The 26,828-nt window shown below is 37.7% G+C and overlaps 1 protein-coding gene across 1 annotated transcript in view; it reads left to right on the forward strand.

The window, feature by feature from the left end:
* The window catches only part of st8sia4.S (ST8 alpha-N-acetyl-neuraminide alpha-2,8-sialyltransferase 4 S homeolog), a 54,114-nt gene that overhangs the window by 14,694 nt on the left and 12,592 nt on the right, over positions 1 to 26,828 (forward strand). The window contains exon 4 of the mRNA XM_018244337.2: positions 8,091 to 8,384. Within this exon, the coding sequence (XP_018099826.1) occupies positions 8,091 to 8,384 (294 nt within the window). The remainder of the gene's footprint in view (positions 1 to 8,090; positions 8,385 to 26,828) is intronic.

Below are 26,828 nucleotides of genomic sequence, written 5' to 3' on the forward strand. Positions count from 1 at the left end.
TCATTGTAGCATTTAATTCTGGAAGTCATGTTGCCAAGAAGTGCTGCGGGTCAATTAGTGTTGGTTATTCAGTGTGCTACTTAATGCTGGGGGTGAGGGTACCATTTAATGTTAGGAATTATTGTACCATTTAATGCTTAGGGACATTGTACCATTTAATGCTGGAAGTCATTTTGCCATGTCATAATTTCATTTAATGCTGTGGGTCACTGGGGCTTATATTACTGTGACTTACCATACAATTTAATGCTATGGCCACTATGCTTCTGGTCTGGGTATCAGTGAAATGTAATGCTAGTAGTTGCTGTGATATTTATCGATCACTGTGTCATTCAATGGGGTTTATGGGATTCAATGGGATTAACTGTTGTACTTTGGTGCTATGGGCCATTGTACCATTTTATGCTGGGAATCACAGTGCCATGCTGGGCATTAGGAATGTAATAAAAGAAAGTCAGTAATAGAAAAATATTTGCAATGGGAAAATTTATTACACAAATAAAGTTTCCTTTGCATGAATTTAATATAGCTTTTGCTACCCTGTAAACAGTTTAATGACCACTTTAGACAGTGGAAGAAAGATTGTGAATGTTGTAGTTTGCACCAGTGCACCGTGTCTGTAATAAAACTTATTATTGAAAAATGTATGTTTGCTCCAAAGAATTATGCCACCTTCAAGCACATAAAAAGTTCACAATTCCCAATGCGCAATTAAAATTCACACTGCAATAATGAATAATATAACATTGTGAAATGCAAGATTGTTCTTATCTGTGCAAATTGCTTTTATCTTTGCGACATTTATTACATTATCACTATAGTCTTTGGCAAAGCTTGACGCAGATGAACAATATCGATAGCAGATGCCATTCTCCCAAAAAAAAGTCTTACAATCAGCTATTGGCTTTTCTCTGTAAACACAGAGAGGATGAGACTTTTTATGGAGAGGGCACAGCCTACCTGCCACCTTTGCACTTTTTCTCTGGATAACAGGATCTAGAACTTTGTTCTGAAAACAAAATTGCAGAAGACACATGTAGCATTTTGTATATTAGATGTCCACTGTAAAATTGAGCACTAGTTGCAATTCAGTTGCCTGTTTATAGACAGCATGCAGACTGAACTGGTGTGTTGTCACTAGGTGCACTTTGCAAGGACTGCGTATAGGTGCATATCACTTTGTGGCTCACATTAAATTGTGATTATTTCTGAGCCGTAAGCTCTCTTTCTGGATTGTGCCAGACAGTTTTACCAACATACAAAATCAATTACTGATATAATTCCTCCATGAATTTCTCAGTTATAGACATTTTAAAGCCATAAAATAAATAAAATGACTTGTACTAAGGTGGCCATAGACGCACAGATAATATTGTATGAAACAAATTTTCGTACGATATTCGGTGCATGTATGGTGGGAAACACGCCGTAAAACATACGTGTAGTGCTGAATCGTCAGATATATGGGTAGTAACAATAGAATTCTACCTGTCTCTAACGATTCAGCACTAACAATAGCACCCAATCGAAATTTTCCGTCCTGCCTGACCGACGAGCCGACTGATATCCAAGACTTCTGCTAATATCAGCCGGCTCTTTTCCCACCATACACGCATCGAATATCGTACGGAAATTCATGCAATACAGTGCAATAAATAGTACTTATCTTTTACTTATCTGTAATTGCTTTTCAGATTAAACCCAGTGGCATGTGCAAATTGTGTTTTGTAATTTTTGGGGTTTTCATGTTGTTTCTCTCACTGAAATGTATCTAAATTGCTTTACAAATACTGTAAATCTGCCTTTGATTATTGTGAACTTGTTCAGAGAAAAAAGTGGCAGCATCAGTAAATTCTACAAAGGCCATAGGGTTGCATTCAAAGTTTCTATACAGTACAACTCAATGGCGTAAATTCCAACACAAGCATCTATTGATTCTTGTGTACTGACTTCTGCTTGTTAAACCGTATTGACCCTATTCTGCCTGAACTTTGACCATTCTATTGTTGAACCCTTGTGTACCGTAAACTTTGGTGTTACAAACTGCTTCCTCCTTGGTCCTCACTACTAACTGAGCCTTCGGGCCCTTACAAAACCATACTTGTTAGGTCACATGAGCCAATTAACAGACAGAGTTCTGTCTTTTGCTTCAACACTTCTTCCTGTCACAGTTAGAGTTGTAAGATTTCTGGTCAGGTGATCTCTGAGGCAGAACTCAGACCATCACAAAATGGTGGTTTGGTAAGATTCTTTAATATGCCACTTAATTTGATATAAACTATGCTTTGCTTAAGTATTTATTTTGGGGGTATAGTTTACCTTTAAGCAACAGATATTAAATTAAGGGACATATTAAAGAATCTTACCAAACTGGAATATACATTTAAGTAGGGAATAGTCCAAATTCAATTAGAATTTAAAATGTATTGTCTCTGTAAAGCTTCGACTTCGACCATTTGGCCCTCTAACACCGGCAGAATTGCTGTTTTAGCCTAAGGAGGACCTCCTAGGACCTATTTGGAGTCAATTGGTGGACTTTGAAAAATCGAAGGTTTTTTTTTGGGAAAAACTTTGAATCGTTTGATATTACTTTGATTCGTATGACTCAAAAACTGACCTATTCGGCCAAAAAAAAACTTTGATTTCATTTCAGTTGGTCTTTTTGAATTCGAATTTTGAAGTTTTTCAAATTCAAAATTTGACTGTGGGAGCAAAAGACAGAACTCTGCCTGTGCATTAGCTCATGTGACCAAACATGTATAGTTTGTTCACTTTGTTTGCGTGCAACGTGAATCCCAGGGGGCAGCACTTATTTTTTAAAATGGCAATTTTATATTTAGGATTACCCAATGGCACATATTACATAACAAGTATATTATTATGAAAATGGTTTATTTACATGAAGCAGGGTTTTACATATAAGCTGTTTTATTCAATATCTTTTTATAGAGAACAACATTGTTCGGGGGGGTATATTTTTCCTTTAAATCTTTGAGCATGCTGTGCAATCCCTTTACTACCAGTGTATTGTATGACGTATTTTTAAAAAGGCAACATGTAATCATATGTAAAAGAGCACAAGGGGCATGCTACCATAATGTAAATTATAATGTAGTTAACAATATCTTTATGTAAAAAGAAATGTACTGTGGGAAGATTAGCTTTTGTAATGGTAGGGACACAAATAGTGCAGAAAAAAGGAATTGATTCCAATTAAAGAACACATGAACAAGGTGCTTTTCTTCTTCACAAGACAATACAAATATATAACAGTGTCTCATAACTGAGATTGTCTTCCTGACCACAGGGTGGTTCTCAGACACTGTGCCGCCACAAAGTTAACACCCTGTCAATCATAGTTCACCATTAGAAATCAACATCAGCCAAGCCGCATGGCCTGATCCCAAGTCATCTTCATATGACTCATTTCAGATTTCTATATTTTTATTTACTGGAAAGAGAATATTCACCAATGCATGGCCACAAAGCAAGTGCTTATTCAGGTATTTGACATACTCAAACTTTAGATTTTTCAGGCAAATTACTATGTTGTTAGCCTTGTCTCCTAACACTACACTTGTGGCCCAGTGAATTGGGATACAAACTTGTGGATTGTCTGGTGTATACAATAATAACCATTGTGTGTAACAAGCTCTGTGCTTTAAAAACACCCCTGTCGCTTAAGCAAAAGTACAGGAAAGTGTGTCTTTAATGTTTATGATGCAGGCAGCTCTGGTGCTGGGCGGGGAGTGGGTGAGCATGAGGTGGGGAGTAGCAGTCATGAGGTAGGGAGTGCACAGGGCGGTGCAGTGCTATGTTGGCTATGGAACACGTTTTAGGACATCATCAGAAGAACACACGCTCCTGCATGTGCTCTCGTAAAGAAGAAGTATGCAGACTCGTCTCTTATTATTTTCACTTATCCGAAGAAACTGCAGTCACACCTCCGTGCTGCCCACATTGGCTGTTGCAATCTCCCCCCCTCGTGGCTCATTCCTCAGCCATCCCCCCTCAGTCCTCACACCTCCCTCCTCAGCCCTCCCTCCTCAGCTCTCAGCCCTCCTTCCTCAGCCCTCCCTCCTTAGCTATCAGCCTGGCTTACGAGCTGAGGTTTGAACACGGATGGCTGAGGAGGGAGGGCTGAGAGCTGAGGAGGGGGGGCTGAGGATGGAGGGCTTTTGTAATGAGAGCTGAGGGAGGGCTGAGGAATGAGCCATGAGGGGGAAGATTGCAACAGCAAATGTGGGCAGCAGGGAGGTGTGACTGCAGTTTCTTCAGATAAGTGAGTATAATAAGAGACAGGTCTGCATACTTCTTCTTTACGAGAGCGCATGCAGGAGCGTGTGTTCTCCTGATGTCCTAAAATGTGTTCCATAGTGGGTGGGTTGGGAATGAGGGGCCCTGTGCACTGTAGTTACGCCACTGCTTGGGAGGTACTTTTGTCTCACAGGAGATGTGTACTGCCTAAATGGTTTTGCAAAATTTTGCAAAAGAAGACTGTCACTTTCAAGGGAGGATTAATACACAGGTTATATCTTAGGGGTCCAATGTGATCAGGGGCCCATATAGCTTTTTTCCCAATGATTTTTTCCATTTTCTTTTAATATTTATTTTTATAAATAAAATCAGTGGCGTAACTACCAGGGGAGCAGGGGGTGCAATTGGACCAGGGTCCGCACTCCCGCAGGGCCCCCTGGCAGATCGCACCCCACTGTAGCCGCAAAGAAAATCGACGTGAAGGGGGGTAGGGGGGGCCCCAGATGCATGGCCCACACCAGGGCCCTCCCCCACCTAGTTACGTTACTGAATAAAATATATTTCATTTTTCTCTGAGAAGAAGCAGGCATGACGTGTATGTGTGTTTGGATGCGTGACCCAGCAGAAGCCTAGAAGGGGGGCCTTTGTGGATGTAGCCTAGGGGCCACACATGTCCTTAATATGCCACTGGTTGCATTTGCCACTTCTGTGCCTGTGTTGCACTTTCTACTAATATGGTACTTCACAGAGTAGAGTTTTGGGGGCATATTTATAAAGCTGTAAAGCTATTAAAAGCGGTGTAAAATAAACAGCATATTTATAAGGCTCCATTGTTGTCCTTACAGATGAACTAACAGCATGTAAAAGGTTTATTGCCATAATCCGTTATAAAAAGATAATGATGGTGTCTATTTTTTATCCCACACTAATGCCATAGATGACACCATTGATACGCCATTATTACACCACCTCAGACCTGGTGTAACCAATTGAAATCAAACATGATGCAATAAAATTTAGGGATGGTGCAAAAAGCTGAGGGAAATGCTGATAATTACATGGATTTTTCAACCTAACAATTTTTATGTGAGAATTACTACTTGGCAGTACTTTGCATTAGACAAAATTAGGATTATGAAATCCGGAAAACAGGCATTCAATATAAATTCTGATTATGAATATATATGAGATATGCTTTCTTAATGCAGAGTGCTAATTTGTTTTGGCATATTTAGAAATCCTAGAATCAGTTTTATCTTGCTTGCATTTTAATTAGAGTTAAGGATATCCATTTTGTAACACATTGTAAATTATCAATTTACTCCAGCTCATCAGCTGTATGATTCAATTTGTCTTAACTGTGTTTTTATACTTCATTAACTTGCCTTATTTTTCATTACTCAATTAAATGGCTTGAGACGTGGTACATATTTTCTGTACCCTGATAACCAAAACAAATTGTTTGTTCCTATTTAACTGCAGTTCAAACTGCATAACAGATACCTGGCATGGTTGCAGCTAGGACAATGTGTACAATTCATGGTATATCCCAATGCACTTGAGATGCTTCCAATGTCCTGTTAAAGATGTTGGGCTGGGCCCTCACTGCAATGTGCTGTACATCCATAGATTTTATATCCACCTGCTGCTCCTGAGCCTTCTATTTCACATGTAGTGTAAACACGCTATTAATTGTTGCACAGAAATATGCCACTGACATCATGCATCCAATTGCTAATTCTACATTGGTTTCCTTACAGTATCCCACAATATTTATTTGCACCCTTGGCACCCCGATGAGACCGTAGAAGGTGAAACATGCATAGGCAAAGTCTAATGGAGCCATAAGGATGATACAATGAATTGCGCTTGTGCTGGTTCTTTTGTCTATATTATAAATGTTGTTTTGCTGATGCCAAAGTGGAAAAGGAAAGGTTCTTGATAGTCACAGAGGCTTCAATATCAAGGAGTGTTTACGTATGAGGGCAGCTCTGGACATTTTTTGAGAACAGTATTATGTGACAGATCCTATATAAATTAATTTACCCCTAAAGGCAATTAGGCAACTATGTATTTTCCTACAGTTATTCAAGTAACTTGGGTTTTTAGATTGAAGGATGTAGCTGTAGTATTATTATAACGCCAATTATTAAGGCAAGTGCTTACAGGAATAAAGATGCCATCCACAACTTAATATTCTGCAGTAAGCAATGCATTTTAACAACTGTTAATTAATAAATATATATATATATATATATATATATATATATATATATATATAGATATAGATATAGATATAGATATAGATATAGATATAGATATATATATATATATATATATATATATATATATATATATACCAATTTTTCTCAGACCAGCACTCCCTGTTATAAAAATGGTATCTATGCCTGACGTTGAAAAAGGTCGGGCATAGATACCATGTAATAATAAACAACTGAATTTTTATAACAGGGAGTGCTGGTCTGAGAATAATTGGTGTATACAAAATTAACATGCACCCCTCCCTTTGCTGAAGACATTGGCCTTGGAGTGCGGATATATATAGAATTGTAGAAAGGACCAGCACTCCGTTTTCCAAAGAAATCAAAAATTGATTTCAATCTCACAGTGTCTCCAACGTTTCGGCCCACTTTGGGGCCTTTATCAAGGATAAAGTGCTGTGTGTTACAACAAACCTTTAAATACCCACAAACCCTCCAAAATATAGATATATTTATATATCTATATATCTATGTATTTATATACCTTTTAATGACTAGATATAAAGATATGTCTTTCACTCGATTTTAAAAGTTTTTACACCTATTGTATAATTGTATAATTGTTTAATTGAATAATTTGATTGGTAATGATGTCATCTTAGGGCGCCTTTTTTGGAGGGTTTGTGGGTATTTAAAGGTTTGAAACGTTGGAGACACTGTGAGATTGAAATAGATTATTGAATTCTTTGGAAAAACTGAGTGCTGGTCCTTTCTACAATTCTACATACCTATTTTTGACCAAGCACCCGGCAAAACGAGATGTGAAGGAGTGCGGGTATCATCTGCAATTTCGTTATATATATATATATATATATAAAATAGAGCATCTTCACTTTATTTCAATGGGAAGTTTGTTGAGACTCACCATCTGCAGAAGCATCATAATAAATGAAGCATACTATTCCTAAGTACATTAATAAGACTGTTTGGGGGTCATGTATAGCAACCAACCAGCAGGGAGCATATACTGGTTTTACTGTTTAAAAGTAGACATCGTATTGGTGGCTAAAGATTACTGAATCATGGAAAACTTTTGGGGAATGTAATATGTATCGTTAGTACAAAGACCATTGTGAATGCTAGCGACCATGTTTGCATCCTTTTTGACGGATTACAAGCCTCAACAACATCCTCTAAAAGTTTGCGACCAAATGGCTTTTGCAAACATTCGCATTGTATGTAATAACATTTTCACAATCGCAAATGTGGCCCATGGAAATGAAACTTAATAGGTCCAAGATTTTCAGTCTCTGGTATTTTTCATTTACATTAGAATTTTAACAAGTATTACAAAAAATGTAAAGGAAAGCAAGAATTAAACAAATGATTATGTGACCAGTGGTTTAGGGGATCTCAGCATGTGTCAGATCATTATTTATTGCAGAGAGGTTGCCAGTCAGAAGATGCAAGAAAAATGTATAACTAGAAAAGAAAATTTGATCTTCTTAACTCTTTTGCATCTTAACTTTTAATAAACCTGAAGCTGAATATACTTTATAACCCTTACAATGCTTTACCTCATATAAATTAGATTTTTTTTTTCCTTCTCAGGTGCAACCTAGCTCCCGTGGTCGAGTTTGCTGCCGATGTTGGAACCAAATCTGACTTTATAACTATGAACCCATCAGTGGTACAGAGGGCATTTGGAGGTTTTCGCAATGAAAGTGACAGAGAGAAATTTGTCCATAGACTTTCCATGCTCAACGACAGCGTCCTATGGATCCCTGCTTTCATGGTCAAAGGCGGAGAGAAGCACGTTGAATGGGTTAATGCATTAATCCTCAAAAATCAGCTGAAAGTCAGAACAGCGTATCCATCACTGAGACTGATTCATGCAGTCAGAGGGTAAGTACCTAAAAATCACATATCTGTCTCAGGGACAACTGATTCCATAAGTAAAAGTTGATCTAATAATAATGATTTGTAGCAGCATGTTTCAAACTGGAGAAGGAATTTAGCCGGCTTCTATACACTGTTTGCTGTGTGCTCATTTCATGACCTTAGTTCACATCTACAGTTAATGTGTTTTATATTGATATATATATTGAGAAAATGCAGCAGAATTGAAGGTTAATATAATACAGCGCTTTAGTGTTATAACCTTTTATTTTCTACATATTTTTTTCCCAAAAAGATGGCACAAAAGGGAAACCTTTATGTTATATTTTAACAAAGGCTGAACATTTACACTTGGTAGTTTGTCTCAGTGGGAGATATTAAAGTGCAGAGAGATAAAACATTATGACAGCTGGAAATAAAATGGAAGCTCTTTGAGAAACCACAATTTTCCTGATCAGAGTGCTCCGTGCCACCGTCTGAAGTCTTCATGTACAAAGCCTTCCTCTTATTGTGGTCTTTGAAAATATTTCCATGATACTGTATATTGACAGTTAATTCAGAACAATTAGCCCTCACCAATGGCATGATAGCAATAAGTTACACAAGATAAGAAATGAAGTCTTAATTCTGCACATGCAACCAAATGCATTATTTAATAGCATCAAGGCTAATCTATACAACTATCGCTTTTGGTACTCCTCCTGCTTACAAAATCATCTGTGAATGGCACCACTTCTACTGGTTTGTGACAAAATGATTAAAAGAACAAAGGAAATGGGCTACAAATAAACAGAAACGTTAAATAATAATGAATGGGATGCTGAAAAATTTGCAGAATTTGACTTGGCAATGCAAAGATTGCTATATTGGATACAGAGAACCTGTAGAGACTTGAGGTTGGCCCATTAAATAGAGTGATACCTGGGTTAGGGAGTGATCTATCCAAAGAGGTGGGTGGCCAGAGAAATGAATTTTAGTGACCCCCTTCCTGCCCCCTACCTGTCCCCTAACTTGAGTGGCTTTCAAGGGATGCTATCACTCCACTGGCAACACTGGTCCAATTAGAAAATGATACATTAACCACCACTCTTTGGGGCAAATTTACTAAAGGGCGAAGTGTCTAACGCTAATGAAAATTTGCCAGCGTGACGTTATTTTGCCACTTCGCCGATTTACTAATGGGTGCTGGCGTAAATTCGCTAGCGAAGTAGACAGACTCTAGCGTTACTTTGCACCCTAACAGCAGGCGAGGTTGTGCTTTGGTAAAGGGACGTAACTACGCTAATTCACTAAGTTGCAGATTTTTGTGAACGTTACCTCCATCGTCAGACTTTACTTTGCCACCTCAGACCAGGCGAAGTGCAATAGAGTAGATAGGGATTGGTCCAAAAAAAGTTGAAATTTTTTCTAAGTCCCCAAAAAAACGCTGGCATCTTTTACTTTTTATAGGGTGATAGGCTGAAAAAGATTGAATTTTTTTTTAGGGTTCCCTCCTTCCCCCCCTACATTTTATAACATTTGGCACCTAAACTATACTGTGGGCACATGTGTATGGCATTAGAATACATTTATTAAGGTTCCCTGGCCTTGTGTAGTGTAATGTGTTTTCTGCTGCATATAAGGCCATTGTACTTTAACTGCACGCCGTATGCAAATTTGCCATCGCTAGCGTAACTTCGAACCGCTGATCATAATATTGCTAGCGCAACTTCGCAAATGATCGGGAACTTGTGTGCAACTTTGGATCTTCATGAATTTGCACCGCCCTGGCGAATCTACGCCTGGCGAAGTGCGGCAAAGCCAACACTGGCGCAACTCCGGAGGTAAGTACATTTGCCCTTGTGTATTCTACCCTTCAGCCTGTTCTCTATCCAAGTACAAATATTACATACAGGCCAGTATTGAACAATTTGCGTCTCACCTGCTGTTGCATCTCTATTTCTCCACTGTGTTGTTTAATTATTTTCCTGCAAATTAATTGCAAAGGCACTGTTAATTGCTTACCTACCAATTCACATTGCAAAAACATACAACTTATATGCTTTGTTGTTTACTGTAAAGATAGAGAGAGAGGCGTCATAGCAACTTGCCTCCCAGTTTATATTGGCACTATACACTTCTTAGTTAGTTATCTGTCTGTGTCTTTGTGTTTTTCTACATTGGCGCTATACACTGTACTTAAAGTTATGTCTTTTGTTAAAGGAGAACTAAACCTGCTCCTTTGCCATCTTTGGTAGGTTCAGACCCTCTTCTTCCCTTCTGCTATTTACTGCGCATGTAAAGACATGTATAGCAAACAGCTACAACTGCGCAACAACTGTGTGAAAACGGCGGCCCTTTAGCAAATATATGGAAGATAGTGAAGATGGTGCCTGTGAGCTTCTCTGCATTACTCTGCATGGGGAGGTCTTTGCGACTTTCTGCGACACTTTTTTTAAATAGTGGCCTATGCAGGGAGGAAGCAGGGAGTTGGGAGAATGGGGGTTATTAGATGAAGACTCTCTTTAGGAGGGGGTTTTAATTTTCCTTTAAGGGCAGAGACAGACGAGAAGATTCGGGGACATTAGTCCCCCAGCGACAAATCGCCTCTTCTTCTGGCGACTAATCTCTCTGAATAGCCTCCCTGCCGGCTACAATCTAAATCGCCAGTGGGATGAGACTCGGAGCGCTTCATTTTCTGAAGTCGTCCGAAGTTTCCTTGTTAGGCAACTAATCTCCTCGAATCTTCTTGTCTCTCTCTCTGCCCTTATAGTGTTTGCAACCTTGTTTTTTTTTTTTTTTAATAATGGGAGATAACGTTTCAACTAGCTGACTTAAATTAAAGCCCAGGGTTTCATGAATTACAGTGTAGAAAAGACATGACCTCCGATATTGTCTATAGGTCAAAAAACTGGATCTTCCCCTGCTGCTAGTGAATTTATATTAAACAGAACTAGAGTGAGCTGACTTGTGCTAGACTTGTTGATGCCCCATGCCTGCTGTTCATAGATTTGTATCTGGCACATTAGGGGCCACGTCTCTGGAAGGCCTCTAGCAGCAGAGCCAGACAGCTGTTTAATAGTAATTTATTTTAATATTTATGTTGTGTTTTCCTTTCCCTTCAAACTAATGCTTTGAAGTGACTGCCTTAATCACAACAATTATTTTTTTTCTTACATATGGTAAAATAATAGAAACCATCAACTGTCTAATTAATCAATAGCTGTAATTCTCCAACTGTAGGAATTGAAGGAAGGGTTTCTATGGCCATTTAATGTTTTACTACTTTGCTTCTCTACAGCAGCAGCATCAGATGGTGATTGCTCCTGACATAGCTTCATATTACATTAGCATGTTAATGTGTATCTCACTGTCACAGGAGAGACGGCACAACTTTAAAGGAATACTGACATCAGTAAATGAAAAATCTTTGTTCTTCTTCAGACAGAAGCAGATCAAGGGATTCAGCTGACATTTGTAGCACCTGAATGGTGCTTTACCAAACAACTGCAATCAGAGCTAGAAAGTGGCTTCTGTGGCTGTACAACGGATTTCATGCATTTTTTGCATTAAGCATGCAGCATCTCTAATAGCAACGAGCCTCACTAAAGGCTCTTCCCTGTGAATTCAGAATATACAGCTGTAGTATCTGGCTGGCATCACTGAATAGCAGAGGATTAATTTGAAGTTATTGAAACCCCACATCTTCTATTATCTTGCAACGCATAAAATAAAGAACATTAGGCATAGGAACTTGACTTAAAACTGGAGGTAAAGTAACTTAACATGCTTTTCCTAAACTATCAAACATTTACTATTTTCCAAAAACTTTCCAAATACAAGTACTTTTTCGTCATAGAGTGTCCACCAGCCAAAAGAAGTTTAAAGGATCAGTAAAACCAAATAAGTGAAAGTGTTTTAAAGGAAGGGCAATATGATGCACTGTTGCCCTGCACTGGTAAAATCAATGGGGCAGATTTACTAAAGGGCGAAGTGGTTGTCGTTAGCGACAATTCACCAGACATCTCATCTGCAGGGACATTGCCAATTTACTAACAATCGTAGAAGACAATTTGCTAGCGAAAGAGATCGTCGCTATCACAGTTTCATGTGCAGTGAATTAGGAGAGAAAAATATGGGGAGCTACTGGGGCATCTTTGGAGACATAGATCTTCCTGCTGTTGCCTTGGGCTGGTATCGAATTGCTATTGATGAAACTTAATGAATCTACAATATATCCAGGCTAGGGTTAAATGCATATATAACTATTAGAAATTCTTAGAGCTTAAATGCTCATTGGCTCTCTGTTCAAACACGCCAGTTCAGTTTAAACATCACAACCTCCTGGCGTTTATTCATTTGGGCGCATGTATAAGTTATTTTTTCGCGCAGGCGTAAAAACGCCAACGCTCATTAAAGTGGTGAGCGATTGGTGACCCTCTAACTGCATAGACTAACTGTTTTAAAAAACTACCATTGGTCTACCTATGCTTTGGCATTTTATTCTATTTTATTATATGTTTTTTAGGGACACTGGTCCCATACATCCTCCTGATGTAAGGAGGAGTGAGTTTGTTGGTGTGCTGAGTGGGCACTTGCCCAGTGTGTTTTTTTGATTCTAGTCTTTTTAATGGTCCTATTAAAAGTTATTTTTTAATATTTATTTACAATTGACTCTTAGTGTATACTAGTGAGTTGGTGCCTGAACTGGTTTGCTGGTGGGTGGGGGATTGCTGTCCGACCACTGTGGAACTGCAACTCCCCACATCACAACATTTTCTTTCCTTCTGGTATAGAAGCCCAAAACATAATGTACAACATGTCTACCTACTTGTTTAGTTCAGCCTTAGCTCTCCTTTAAGTACCCAGTTTAAATCTATGTTCAAATCTACAGTATATAAGCAAAAGGAAGAAACTATTCTCCTGTTTGATCAAGTTAAAGCCTATTTATGCCAAACATACTCTTTGCCCTCCCACAGAGTTGCACCAAGTGCCTTTGTATCTGTGCTGCCTCTTCTACTGAATTAGTGCGCCTATGGATGCACTGAACTCTGACGATACCGCCACCCTGAATATGGTACAGGTCTGGGATTCGTTATCCGGAAACCCATTATCTTGAAAGCTCTGAATTATGGGAAGGTCATCTCCCATAGACCATTTTAATTACGTATTTCTAAAATTATTTAATTTCTCTCCGTAATAACAAAACCATGTATTATACTTTTTTTCATATCCAAGATATAATTAATCCCAATTGAATTGGGTCTATTTAATATTTGAATTATTTTTAGTTTTTTAATGGAGATCCAAATTACAGAAAGATCCCTTATCCAGAAAGCCCAAGGTCCAGAGCATTTAGCATAACAGGTCCCATTTTTATTCCAGATTGCCTAGATGCACTGGGATCAATTGTGGCAGGCACAACTCCCCACATGGCTGCAATTATGTTCAGTATGGGGAAAATACACTGCATTATTAGTAAAACAAAAAATGGCAGTATTCTTCTAAAATTGCACTTTGCACAATGCACTTGCAGTCTTAAATACGTTTTATTCATTTTTCAGAATGGCCAGTTAGATCCCCAAGGAAACCAGAGTGCTGGTTTCATATTAATTTGATATAATAACTTTCTGTAGTTTTCTGTATCTTTATTTTCTCAGTAATTCGTTGAGTTCCCTATTCCCCTAGCAGGGTTACAGTAGCATAATCTACTATAGATTAGTGGGCTCATCATATTTCTTAAATGTGTTCTTTCCATCACAGGCAAGTAGGGCACAGTTCAAGGTTTTAATTACCTTCCATTAAATAAAGTAATTTGCTTTGGATGGTGGAATGCATTTTACATCCGAAAGTGCAATGAATTGGGTCACAGGCATTTTAGCAAAGCCCAGCAGAACACATTTTCTAATTAACAATCTTATTTAAAGAGGAATGTTGGATTTGGGGGGCTTTTACTGCTGAAAGTTGCACTGTAACTGAATAAGAGTAGCTTGCTAAAGGGAATGGTAACATACTGTATCTATCAAAGTTCGAATTTTAAATTTATGTGAGGTTTTTTTTTAAATTCGAATATACTCACAATTCGACTTGGAGGTTATTTAAGAAAAAATTTGAATGGTTAATATCGAATGTTTAAGACGCTAAAATTTGAAACATATATCTAATTTTTCACCTAAAAAAAAACCTTGAATGTCAGGAAGGCTATTAACATCTCAAAATAGCTCAACAGACCTCTGCCATTGACTTGTACATGAACTAGGCAGGTTTTAGGTGGCGAGTATTTTGAATATTTGAATGTATGAATTTTAAAACTTGAAAATTTGAATTTACTGTTTGACCCTTGATAAATCTTCCCCCTAGTGCACTCCATTTGATATCTCAAAATAGAATGTTTGCAGGGCAAAGAGGCCATGATGCATAAACAAAGCCCATGATATGGGCCATATTCCATTCAGTGACAAACAGTTATTTCATGGCGTATCATGTGAAAAGTCATGGACGAGATTCAATTTGAAGAGAAAAACCTTTTCTCCTAATTCAGTTACAGTTTTTTTCCCATAGACTTCAATAGAGTTTTCACATGATAAACAGTGAGATCAGTATCTCTGTATTGAATTGCATCTAAAAATGAGTCTCGTTCACAATTTTTCACGTGATAAACCTTTTTCTTACTGAATTGAATCTGGAGCTATGTGTGTAATACTAGAAAGTAGGACACCATGTGGTGAAGGTGGTTATGCACAAGAGATCAGGAGATCTACTAGCCTATTTCAAGTAGCATCAAAGTGTTCTGCACAAAGTCTTCTCATGCAACACATCAAAAAAAGTATCATAAAAAAAGGGCCAAGAAACAAAAAGTAGATGTTCTACTCACAAGACAAAGATATAAAAGAGCTTATCACAGCAATACATCTATTCAGTCCAGATGTGACATGATTATTGTATATGCCTGCCTTAAGCAACTAGGATGGTAAAGTAAACATATTAAATGGAATTATAAGATCCAAAGGGAGCAGCTGTGATATAAATATTTTATTTAATGATCCTTTTTTATGTTTTGCACTGGCCTAAATACACATTACATTTCTGTAGTAAAGTAATTTGGTTTTGCTTGTTTCAATTCAACTAAAGGCAATGGCACACTTTGCCTTTTCTTCTCCTGGCAAAAACACAAACGTGTGAAATTTCACATGAAAATTCACTCCAAGGGGCAAATTCACTTAAGGCTTCACCACAGTTTGCACCACTTCGTCAGGCGCGAATTCACTACCACTACGCTAATTCACTAAAATGCAAAGTTGCGTCTCGGCACCCGAACACGATAGCGTAAATTCGTCAGCATGAGCATTTCATAGCGAATTTTCGCTAACGTTCATTTCTGCCTAGTGAAACTTCGTTAGTACACTTACGCTTAGGTCAATTTAAATAGGGCGGGTACATATAGGTGATATATATTTCTTTATTAATGATGTTGGGAAATTGTTTGAAGTGGCTACTTGTTATTAAAAATGTTCCAAATAAAGACAAAAGAGATCCTCTATTGTCCTAGACATGAGCCCACCCTAAAACAAATGTGATATGCCCCTCAAATGGTTGAAATTTTTAACAATTACAGCTTTTAAATACAATCCCACTTTCGGCATACAGGATATGATGTCACTGACATAAGATTGACGAGGATGTAGCTTCGTCGTATCAGTTTGCCAGGTCTAAGATGGCAAAGGAAACTCTGGCGAAAGAGGTAACGTTATGGAAAACTCACACTTTAGTCAATTTGTGGAGTAATGATCGTTCATCTGAGTGAAAATGCGCCTGGTGAAGGGCATGAAACTTTGTTAGCAATGTACTCTAACACTAGTGAATTGTCCTCTACGCCTGTTAGTAAATTGGAGATGTCCCTGCGGATTGGATTTCTGGCCAATTTTCACTAGCGACTGCCACTTCGCCATTTAGTGAATTTGTCTCCATGTGTGCGAATGGGGTGCCTTGGGTCAGAAGACAGCAGATCAGCCTTCCTTGGCCTATAAATGTAGAGTGAGCACTAGCATAAGATTACTTTGCTCTTAAGGTTCACTGATTTAAGCTTTTTTCAAAGGGTCAGATCCAGCTCAGTGAGAAAAAAATAAATAGCACAGGAAAACTCAAGGACGAGATTTAAATTGAGATTCAATTCAGAAATACTTATCTCATGGTTTAGCACATGAAAACTCTATTGAGGTCTATAGGGAATCACCTGGAACTGAATTTGAGTAAAAGTTTTTTCTCCTCGAATTGAATCTCTTCCGTGAGTTTTCACGTGATAAACTCTTGAGATAAAAATTTCTCACTGACTTTAATCTGGCCCAATGTTGTTTAAACAAGAGAAATGCAGGAGCTGATTTCCAAGGCTCAGACTGGTGAATCAAGATGGATTCTTACCAGTTCGATCTTTTCGTATGTGTCTTACCTTTTCTCACAAAAGTTTTAATGGATTGTTATATTAATCAAGTAGTCAAACACATTCATTTCCTAAGGGTATCAGTGCAAAGCATGACACAGGAACACTGGCTTACACGAATACTGTGATGCTTATCACATGGGGGAGAAATGTTAATAATTGTTAATACAGGTATGGGATCTCTTATTGAATAACCTGATATCCAAAAGCTTCAAACTTAGGGAAGACTGTCTCTTTTTTTTAATGATTTCCTCTGTAATAATAAAACATTACTTGATGGTAACTAAGCAGCATGATTACATATTGGTGGCACTAATTCCAAATTAATAAGATATGTTTTACCTGGCACAAACTATTGTGACTCAGTAAAACTTTCTAACTCTAGATAAATCATTATTGCCATAAGAATTCTGTGATCATAATTCTATTGTAAAAATAACTGGAATTTGATTTACAAAACTTGATGAGACTTTTCACTCTGGAAAGGGTTATATAGAAAACGTGTAAAGTGCTAATAAAAGAAACCTAATTCGTACACTGTAAAAGGAAGAGAATTACAACAAAACATTAAAAACAGTGACTGTCAAATGCATTAACAGTGACATGAAGCAGCCAAACAATTGTTTTGTTTTTGACTTGTGAAATAAATAGTAAGTGCCTATATACTGTTCTAAATCACTCACATCTGTTTATTACAAAACATGCATGTCCTTAGGCAACAATTATATTTCTCTGACTGCACTTTGTATCAAATATACTGTACAGAAGTGAGAAACAGAAGTTCAATTATCCTTTGCCAAGGTTCATTTATGTGATATACCATGCTGAAAATGATTGTAAAAATAGTCTATAGAACGTACATATTACAGAATCAGCTGTAATATAAAAGTGTACACTGGCAAAATGCTACAACAATACGATTTTCTTAGTTGCCATTCAAGCAAGTGGCCAAAATACAAATGGTATAGATAGGCCTTATAGTGATTATACAAATATAAAATCAAATTCTGCAACTACAATCATATTTTTACTCCCAATAAAATCAATAAACAGGTATGGGATCCCTGGAAAGCCATTATTCAGAAAGCTCTGATGGGAGCACCATCTCCCCCAGAGTCAATTTTAAGCAAATAATTCTAAATTTATTTTAATGTAATTCCTTTTTCTTGTACATGATGGTAAATAATTTGCATATATCCAGATTAGGGGTATTTTTTTCCATTTATATTTATTTGATAATTAGTATACCTAAGTATGGTGTCCCAAATTACAGACAATACTCTTATCTGGATTATAGATGTAGTATTAATATACCTAAAATGTATATAAGAACCCAGAGCCCCCCCATAATTGAAAATTGCAATAAGGGTATGAAGAAAAGGAAGCAGGACCCAAGCACTAACTACGTTAGTGCTTTAATAACAGGGCATGTTTCTGGTTAACAAGAACCTTTATCAAGTACAGTATGTGTCACACTTTAATATTAAAGCACTAACACGGTTATCCCACTGGGGTCCCATTTTCTTTTTTTAATATGTTTAACTATTGGTAAGCTTCAGAATGGGACATGGTAAGGAAGAACTTGGCCAGCCTTGGTGTTGAGTTGTGGAACGGATTGTAATAGTTGGCAACAAGGCATTCTGTTTGTATACTGTAACTAGCTCATAACAAGTTCAAGTATAACAGGTATTACACCTGTGTACAGTTATTTGTTATTTATTAACCATAACATTTGACATCAGTTAACATGCATAACATTAACAACTTGGAACCCACACATTTGTATAACAAGCAACAATCCTAACTCACCTCCAATAGCTGACCCTGCTCCCAAATGTAACGCTTAGTTACAGCCACTTTCTACGCAGCCCTAAACCAAGGCTGACTACCTTCCCTTCAGCAACCAGCCCTACCAGGCTAGTCAGGTTACTACCAGGCAACTTCTTGTTAATACCCTATTTACATCCTCTTGGGGCTCCGAGTAAAGGTACCTTCTGCCAACTGTGACAGCAAACACAACCCGTGTTATTGAGGTAGATACTTCCCGCAATCCAGAACAAATGATGAGGTGACATTACATCCTCTATTTATAAATATCCACCCGAGCAATTTTTATTTGACCAAACCCTGACATCACACTAACAACTGAGGAAGGGGATAGGACAGCCTGCCCTCTGTACCCCATCATGTCCTGCTTCCCTACCCTGTGTTCAGAGTCATTGGGTCCATTAAGGTAATTACAGCATTGTAGCATCCCTTGGAGGAGCACACATCCTAGATATTAATATTAAAAGGCTACATTATCAAAACAAATGCAGTTCAACTTGTATATGTGATTAAAGAGTTATTTTGTAAGTGTAGTGTCTCCAATGTAGTGTTTTAAATCTCAGGCAAAGTCTTTACAAAACAATTAAAAACATGTCATATAGACCACATATGCATTTGACAACTATGCAGTTTACCCCCTTATTCCTGGCGTTACTGTTGTATTTTTTTTTTTGCTGTATTGCTGGTATTATTTCTACTTACAGTATATGACTATTCTTTTCCTTGGCCTTTTTATGTGAATCATAGCATTAAATTGTGATTGATCGATTCAAATTTGATTCCTGCTTCAGTGCTTGGCTGCTGCTGCTCATGTGTGTCAGTGCCAGCTGTGATGTCTGTAACCTGAACACGGTGCAGTTGTACCAGGGGAATGCTGAGCATTACTACTGACTCTTAGTACACATTCTTTTTCATCAATAATATACAAGCCTTAGCATCTAGCATGGATTTGTTTTAGACATATAAATGGTGTTTTGTTGCACGTTTTCATCATTGCCAGGCCAAGCCGGGCAGGAGCCCTAGGCAACCCGGGTAGTTGGGGGTCTCTGAGGAAGTACAGTACGTGGTTACGAAATGCGTTAGACCTTGGATGCTGTACTTTTAATCAAATGTAAGAATAAAGATGTTTTAAACTGAAGTTAGACTGAGCAATTTGTGACCTTTTCGGTCAAACTACGAAGCGGGTAAGCCACTTGTTTGTTACGGTAAATATCGGGAAAGCCAGAGGGCGGTTGGACTAATTTTGAAGTTGCAGCTCAAGGCCCAGAGGCCGAGAGCACCTGGGCCACAAGAATTAAACGGTGAGATCCAGAGGCATTATAAGTTTAATTTATTTTGGGAGGAACCCGCAGATCAAGAAAGATAGATACCCGTTAAGGGTACTGGGTGTATATATATGCGCAAATTCTGTGTGTTATAACCTGGGTAGTTACACCCCCCCGACCCGTATCTGCAACCGCGAGCAAACCGACATTAGCATGCGTCAGCGAACGTTACGCACAAAACCATGCATGAACCGCTCACTTGTCTTACCGATGGAAGGTGGGAGAGAGAAAACATTAAGAAGCAAGAGAGCCCAGATTAGGGTAGGCTAAAAATTATTTACGTGTCTGACACCTTACGCATGTGCCTCTTCTGTCAACCCCTAGTTCCGACCCTGGTTTTTATAAAAATCTCATAGCACAATGGAAGCGTCATGTATAATCTAGTGATGGACACGTTGACTTTACTGCCTAAAGCAGCAAATGCAATACACGTTTCATGTAGAACCAATTGTTTTCTATTCACATTTTTATTATACAAAAAAGTAGAAGGTGGATTGCAAAACCAATATATTTAAAAATACAATTTATTATATAATCACTAAAACACTGGCCAGCCAGGAAACACAGTGAATAAATTATGAATAAATAGTAGTAAAATCAATAATAAATACAATCCAGGTGGGTAATCACTTTTCCTGTAAGGAAAATTCAATTGTCTGTTTCTTGGTGTTGGTATATGCTTGTAATTTTACAGGACAAGAGAATAGTTGTGAGTTGTAGTTCAACAAGGCAAAAAAATGATTTCCCAGAAATTAGAGCCAGAGTTTTTCCAATATGGTGAAGCACTGGAGTGTGCAGAGTGCTTAGCTAGATATATCAAACAGGCAGACTGATGGATGGCTGAATCTAGAGAGCAAATTATTAAAAAGGGTATATTGGGTCGTCCCCCACTCCCTCCTCCTTGCCAGCTGCAAAGGCCCCGCAAAAAGAAGTTGGAATAATCTCACCAGATACACAGTTCTGGAATTTCTCAAGAGTACAGCCGGATTTGAACTCTCAGCAGCCTTAACCTGTTTCGCAAATTTTCTGCAGATGTCCTTTTCATGATGATCCAAGATGGTGCACCGTCTGTTTCAGTGCGTGCGCTCCACAGCGGAATGCAACCTCCGATCTCCCACTGCTTCACCGATTTCACGAACTAGTGGATCACGAAGAGCCGGCAACTTATAACTTTTCACGATTTTTTTGTAGTTTGGATTAAAAGCATAAAATAATAAAAGTCCACACCAAGGAATGATCCCATCTGGATACTGCAACGCGTTTCACCACACTAGGGCTTTCTCAAGCAGTTAAAGACCTACAGTATATAGATGAACCTGGTAGCAGATCTATTCCCTTCAGATGAAACATGTACCAATGTATATTTTATGTGTGATACAGCTCCCTCCAAATTCATTGTTCAGAGGTGGATCCACTCACTCTCTATGTACCACATTTTGCCCCTACCATCAGAGCTGCCCTATGTCTGCTGACTCCTATCCTACATGTAAAGAAAAGGAAAAGGGAGTCCAGGATTACAAATGGCCTACTAATTACAATGTTCTTTCCTATGAGCCACTATCTCATAAGATGCTTATATTAATTCTACTGTATATATAGTAACCAGGGCAAGATATGTGTATGTATGCGAACATATAAAAAATGAGCAAAATATTTTCGCCAGGTTTCACTGCCAAAAAGATGTTTATAGACTCTAATGGGTAAAAAAAAAATGGCTTGTCTCAAAAAAAATGATTCACACATTTCTGTTTTGTGAATTTTTGGCGAAACGTGTCAGATTCACCCATCACTGCTGACATGTACATGCTAATTAATACCTCGCAGTGCCAGTACTGTACTTTTCATTCTGTTTCTTTTAAAAACTAAATGTTAAACTCTAATGGACAATGACCTCCCTTATGTTATGTTTTGATTTATTTCTGTACTGTTCTGCTATTTTCTATATTTATGTGCAAACACGTGCAAAGGGCCAAATTATATTTGCACATTGTACCTTGTTCCCTGGTAGCTATGCCAGGTGCTGTTTGACACAACTAAAGAATATAGAAGGCAAAGAGGTCAGATCAAGATATGGTACATGGTAGGGGGAGATATTGGTCCAGTGTGGCAAAGTGATTTGATGGAGGGGCATCATACTGTACATACTGTATATTGGATTTACATCTAATTATTTACACATTGTTACATCATATTCTTTCAATGATCTAAAGAAAATATATACTTAATACAATATAGAATGGCACCCAACTAAGTGCAGCCAGGTGTGGAATGATTGGAGTCTGGGGTTTTCCAGATAAGGGGCCTTTTTTGTAAAGGCCACTAAAAAATATGTAAAACCAATCGGAATGTTTTGCCATCAACATGGATTTATACAGCTGAGTTACCATTAATTACAGATTGTATTGTTACAAAGAGAATAGAAGACGTTAAAAAGATATGAATTGCTTCCTATACAGTATATGATGATATAGAAAATGCCTTATTTTGAAGCTTTCTGGATAATAGATCCCTAACCTGTACTTAATTACACCACTTACTTAACAATGTGATTGTTAGAAAATGATATCAGTGTTTATTTATCCCTTATGTACACCTTGGCTAATTCTTTCCTGGAAAATAAGGCATCTTGCAGGGCTTTCCTAATTCTAAGGTTAACCAATTTTGTTTTGAAGCATCAAGTATCTTTATGTCTTCATCCAAATTTCTGCAGAGGTAAATAGTGCTGAGATCATTAAAATCTATTGCGTGAAAAAAGTTAGCTATTGGATTATCTGCCACATTGCATTATGATTTCTGCTCTTTTAGCTGTACTTCTGAAGCCTGTTTTCCTTTATCATGCATTACTTTAAATTATGTTTGCTCCGCTTTTCAAGTACATGTTGCTGCACTGATAAAACCACAGATATATTTAATAATCAGCAGCTAACAATATAGGAGCTGGGCTATGGAAGGTACGAACTGCAAACAAGGGTTGTAATTGATTGAAAGGCTTCTCTGCCTTCAGAAGTTGCTGCAAATAAAATAATTACATCGTTCCACCCAGTAAACAAACTATATATTGTTAAATGACCTTGGACTAATGGAGAGTTTTTTAATGACGAAAATCAAAAGCTTAAAGACAGTAGAAGTAACTCATATCACATGGAATGACAATGAATAATAAGGAACATTGTAAAATAATGATAAACAGAAGAAGAAACATTGGAGCATGTTAAATGTGTCAAGTTGTAGGGATATGAGATCTGTTATCTGGTAACCCATTATTCAGAATGCATAGGGGTAAGAAAATTCGCCAGCGATGGCTTTGCAACCATCGCAGCACTTTGCCAGGTGAAAATTCACTCAGACAACGCTAGTTTACTAAAATGCAAAGTTGCATCCAGGGCGCCGAACTCGTGAATTTTCACTAGCGGTACTTCGGTGATGCGAGCAAATCCTTAGTTAGAGCTCTCCGCTCTGGCTAATTTGCATACGACGGGAAATGATAATGTTGACTGGACGTATATATGTTGCAGGAAATACATTACATAACACAAGGCCAGGGAACCTTAATAAAAAAAAATAGAGTTGTTATAATCCCCTACACATGAGCCCACTGTATAGTTTATGTTCCATATGTAAGGAAATGTATGGGGAACCCGGTTACCCAAAAAAAAATTTCAGGAATTTTGCAGGCTATCACTCTGAAAAAAGGAAAAGACGTCAGCGTTTTTGGGACTTTTTCCACTAAAAATTTAGAAAGATCTATGCACTCCAATGCACTTTGCCTGGTCTGAGCTGGCAAAAGAAAGTCTGGAGGAACAGGTAACGTTCAGTAAAATCTGCATCTTAGTGAATTTGCGTAGTAACGTTCATTCGCCAGAGCGAAAATCCGCCTGGTGATAGAGTGCGAATGAGCGTTAGCATTTGTCTCTTTCGCTAGCGAGTTAAGCTTGCGCCCTTTAGTAAATCGCCAACTGCCTGAATCAGTAATGCTGACGAATCGTCACCAGCGTTAGTCACTTTGCCCTTTAGTAAATTTACCCCATAGACTCAAATTTTAATCATATAATTGAAATTTTTAATACAGATTTTCTTTTTTTCTGAAATAATAAAACAGTACCTGGTACCTTGCTGTGTAGGAATGGCGGAAATTGAAAAAAAAACTGTATGACAGGTTAAATAACGGATAACAGATAACACCATTATGTTCTACAGAGCTTATCTGATATCCTCTGTGTATCCCGAGACTTTTCCCCTTTGAATGGCTGCCCCCATTGCTACACAGCAGCTTATTTATTTAAACAATAGTAGTGTTTCTGAAGCAAACACACCAGTTTTACCAGTGCAGGGCAACATGTAGATGTTAGTGTTCCTTTAATAAGGGATGATTAGTTTCAGTGTAAGTGTAAGTAAGTAATATACCTATCCTATGAAAATATTGAAATAGTGATTTAAAAAAATGTTTAGACTAAGATAAATAGAAGGGAAAAAATAGGTACTATTTTGCTCTATATTACATTTACTTTGAACTGGAATTGCTTGTTGATTGACTGGTACTTATTGTCCAAATGAGGCAGTTATCACTTTCAAGTGATAAATGCATGTGAATTCACCAAATTACCTTTGAGCATATTTGTACATAAAAATAGTAAAAAATTCAACATAAAATCTAACCCCACAAACAGAGGGGTATTTGTATCCATTTCTGCCCAACCTCTAACTGTTCCCTTTCCAGACAGGTCAGCAGTATATGCCTGTGTTTGCCATAAACCCAATTAATATGTAGTGATGGGCTAATTTCTCCCTTTTCGCATCCCAGAAAAATTGGCAAATTTCCCGCAAAATGGCGAAAAATTTGCATCAATTTTGACACCAGTGCTCAAGTAAATGGGTGTCTGAATAGTGTTGACGCACGGCGATTTTGACGCAAGTGACTTTTCAGGCGCGTTCAAAATTTTTTGAAAAGCGGAATTTGATGCGAATTCGCCCATCACTATTAATATGATATTTACTTTTAAGATCCATTCAAAATAATTCTATTTTTTTTTTTTTTTGCTTGGCATTCAGCTTAAGTTTCATTAGCAGAGCTAGACATGAATGTACCTCAAAGATATTGTTATACTCAAGATCAATCACAATCCTTGACTTCCTTTTAACTTTACTCATTAAATTATGCAGACTCCAAGACTAAAGCAAGACATGATTAAAGGCTTGAAACAAAGTTGAACTTGTGTCAGGAACACTTGTATTAGGGGAATCAAAAATCCAATAAAGAATGCAAATATTAGAACAGACTTATTTGTAGTTCTTCCAGGGGGCACAGCTATCACAACAAACTGTTTTGAAACGCATTATGTCTTCATTGTTAGATTGTTGAGCAAATAGGGAATTAGCTAACTGGTCTTTTAAGGTCAGATAAATTAAAGTGAAATGAAATAAATACAAGTTGCTCGTATGAAAACGTCAACTCTGTCACATTTACAAAAACTTTAATCCAAAATCTTAGTGGTTAGGTTTGGATTGTGTTTTGCCCCCTCTACTGCTGACCCTGGTGGAGAACAGCTGTAGATAAATTAGAACCCTGACTCTGTTGTAGAAAAGAAGGTAAGGAGAAAGTAGCATTAACAATTCGGAAAGGACCATTGTGACTGGCTGTTGTATTTTTAGTTAATTAATTTTGGTGCATCTTCCATGAGCCCACTGTCCTCAATAAGTAACAAGTTCTAGCTTCATAAGCCCTAATGTGATATCTTGGAGGACCATATGACACGATACATACTTTAAGGGGCAGATTTATCAAGGGTCGAAGTTTCGAAGTTAAAAAAACTTTGATTTCAAAAAGACCAACCGAATAGAGGTCGAAGGTTTTTGGGGGTCGAAGTGGTCCTTATTCGGCCTTCTTCGAATCGTGCGATCGAAGGAATATCGCCTTCGATCTCTCAAATTCCACCAATTGACTCCATATAGGTCCTAGGAGGTCCCCCATAGGCTAAAACAGCACTTCGGCAGCTTTTAGGTGGCGAATGGTCGAAGTCGAAGTTTTAAAGAGACAGAACATGATAAATTTAGATATTCAAATTTCGAAATTTTTCTCAACTTTGAATCGAAGTTGGACTATTCCCTAGTCGACGTACACAAAAAATAGCTAGAAATTTGTAGTTTTTAACTTCGAAAACTCACTTTGACCCTTGATAAATCTGCCCCTAATCGTTAAATAAGAGAAATGTGTTAAAGACACAGAAATGTGTGGGAGTCTTTTTTTATTTGAAAGAGTGTTACTAGCTAAGTTATATAACATGCTTCAGCAGCAAAGTAAAGCTACTGTATTTAGGGGGTTATTATACTAAACTCCAACCTTGGTACTGATTCCTATAAAAAAAAATTCTCAAAATTAACAATTAGAGAACCTTGAAGTCCTTCCCTTTCAAAAAAATTCAAACATTGATTTCAGTGGGAAATATCTCAATGCAATAGATACTTGCATCCAAATAGTAAAAAAGTGTGCTGCACATATTCTAATGGGTGCCCGGGTAGCTCATTCTTAAAAGATCAGCCATATTAACAGAAGCTGAAGAAGAAAACATAAGAATAACTGGTGCCCAGTGAATGACTACTTTACAAACATGGTATAAAGGCAACATCAACATTTTTATTAGCTTTTGTGTAACCATATTGTCACAGATTGTATACAACCCTATCACCTAAGATGGGTAAATAGGCTGTGAGCAGTCATTTCCTTTTAGAGGAGGACATTTAAAAGGATATGACTATAGCACAATTTCCTTTTTTCTATAAGTACATAAAGCTTACAGCTGCTGCTTTGATGTTTTAGATTCATATGTTTTTCAAAACGATACCTGTTATCATTGGAAGAAACAGTAGCAGCTTTTGGAAAGGAAT

Source organism: Xenopus laevis, chromosome 1S (assembly GCF_017654675.1).
Source record: "Xenopus laevis strain J_2021 chromosome 1S, Xenopus_laevis_v10.1, whole genome shotgun sequence".
Lineage (NCBI taxonomy): Eukaryota > Metazoa > Chordata > Amphibia > Anura > Pipidae > Xenopus > Xenopus laevis.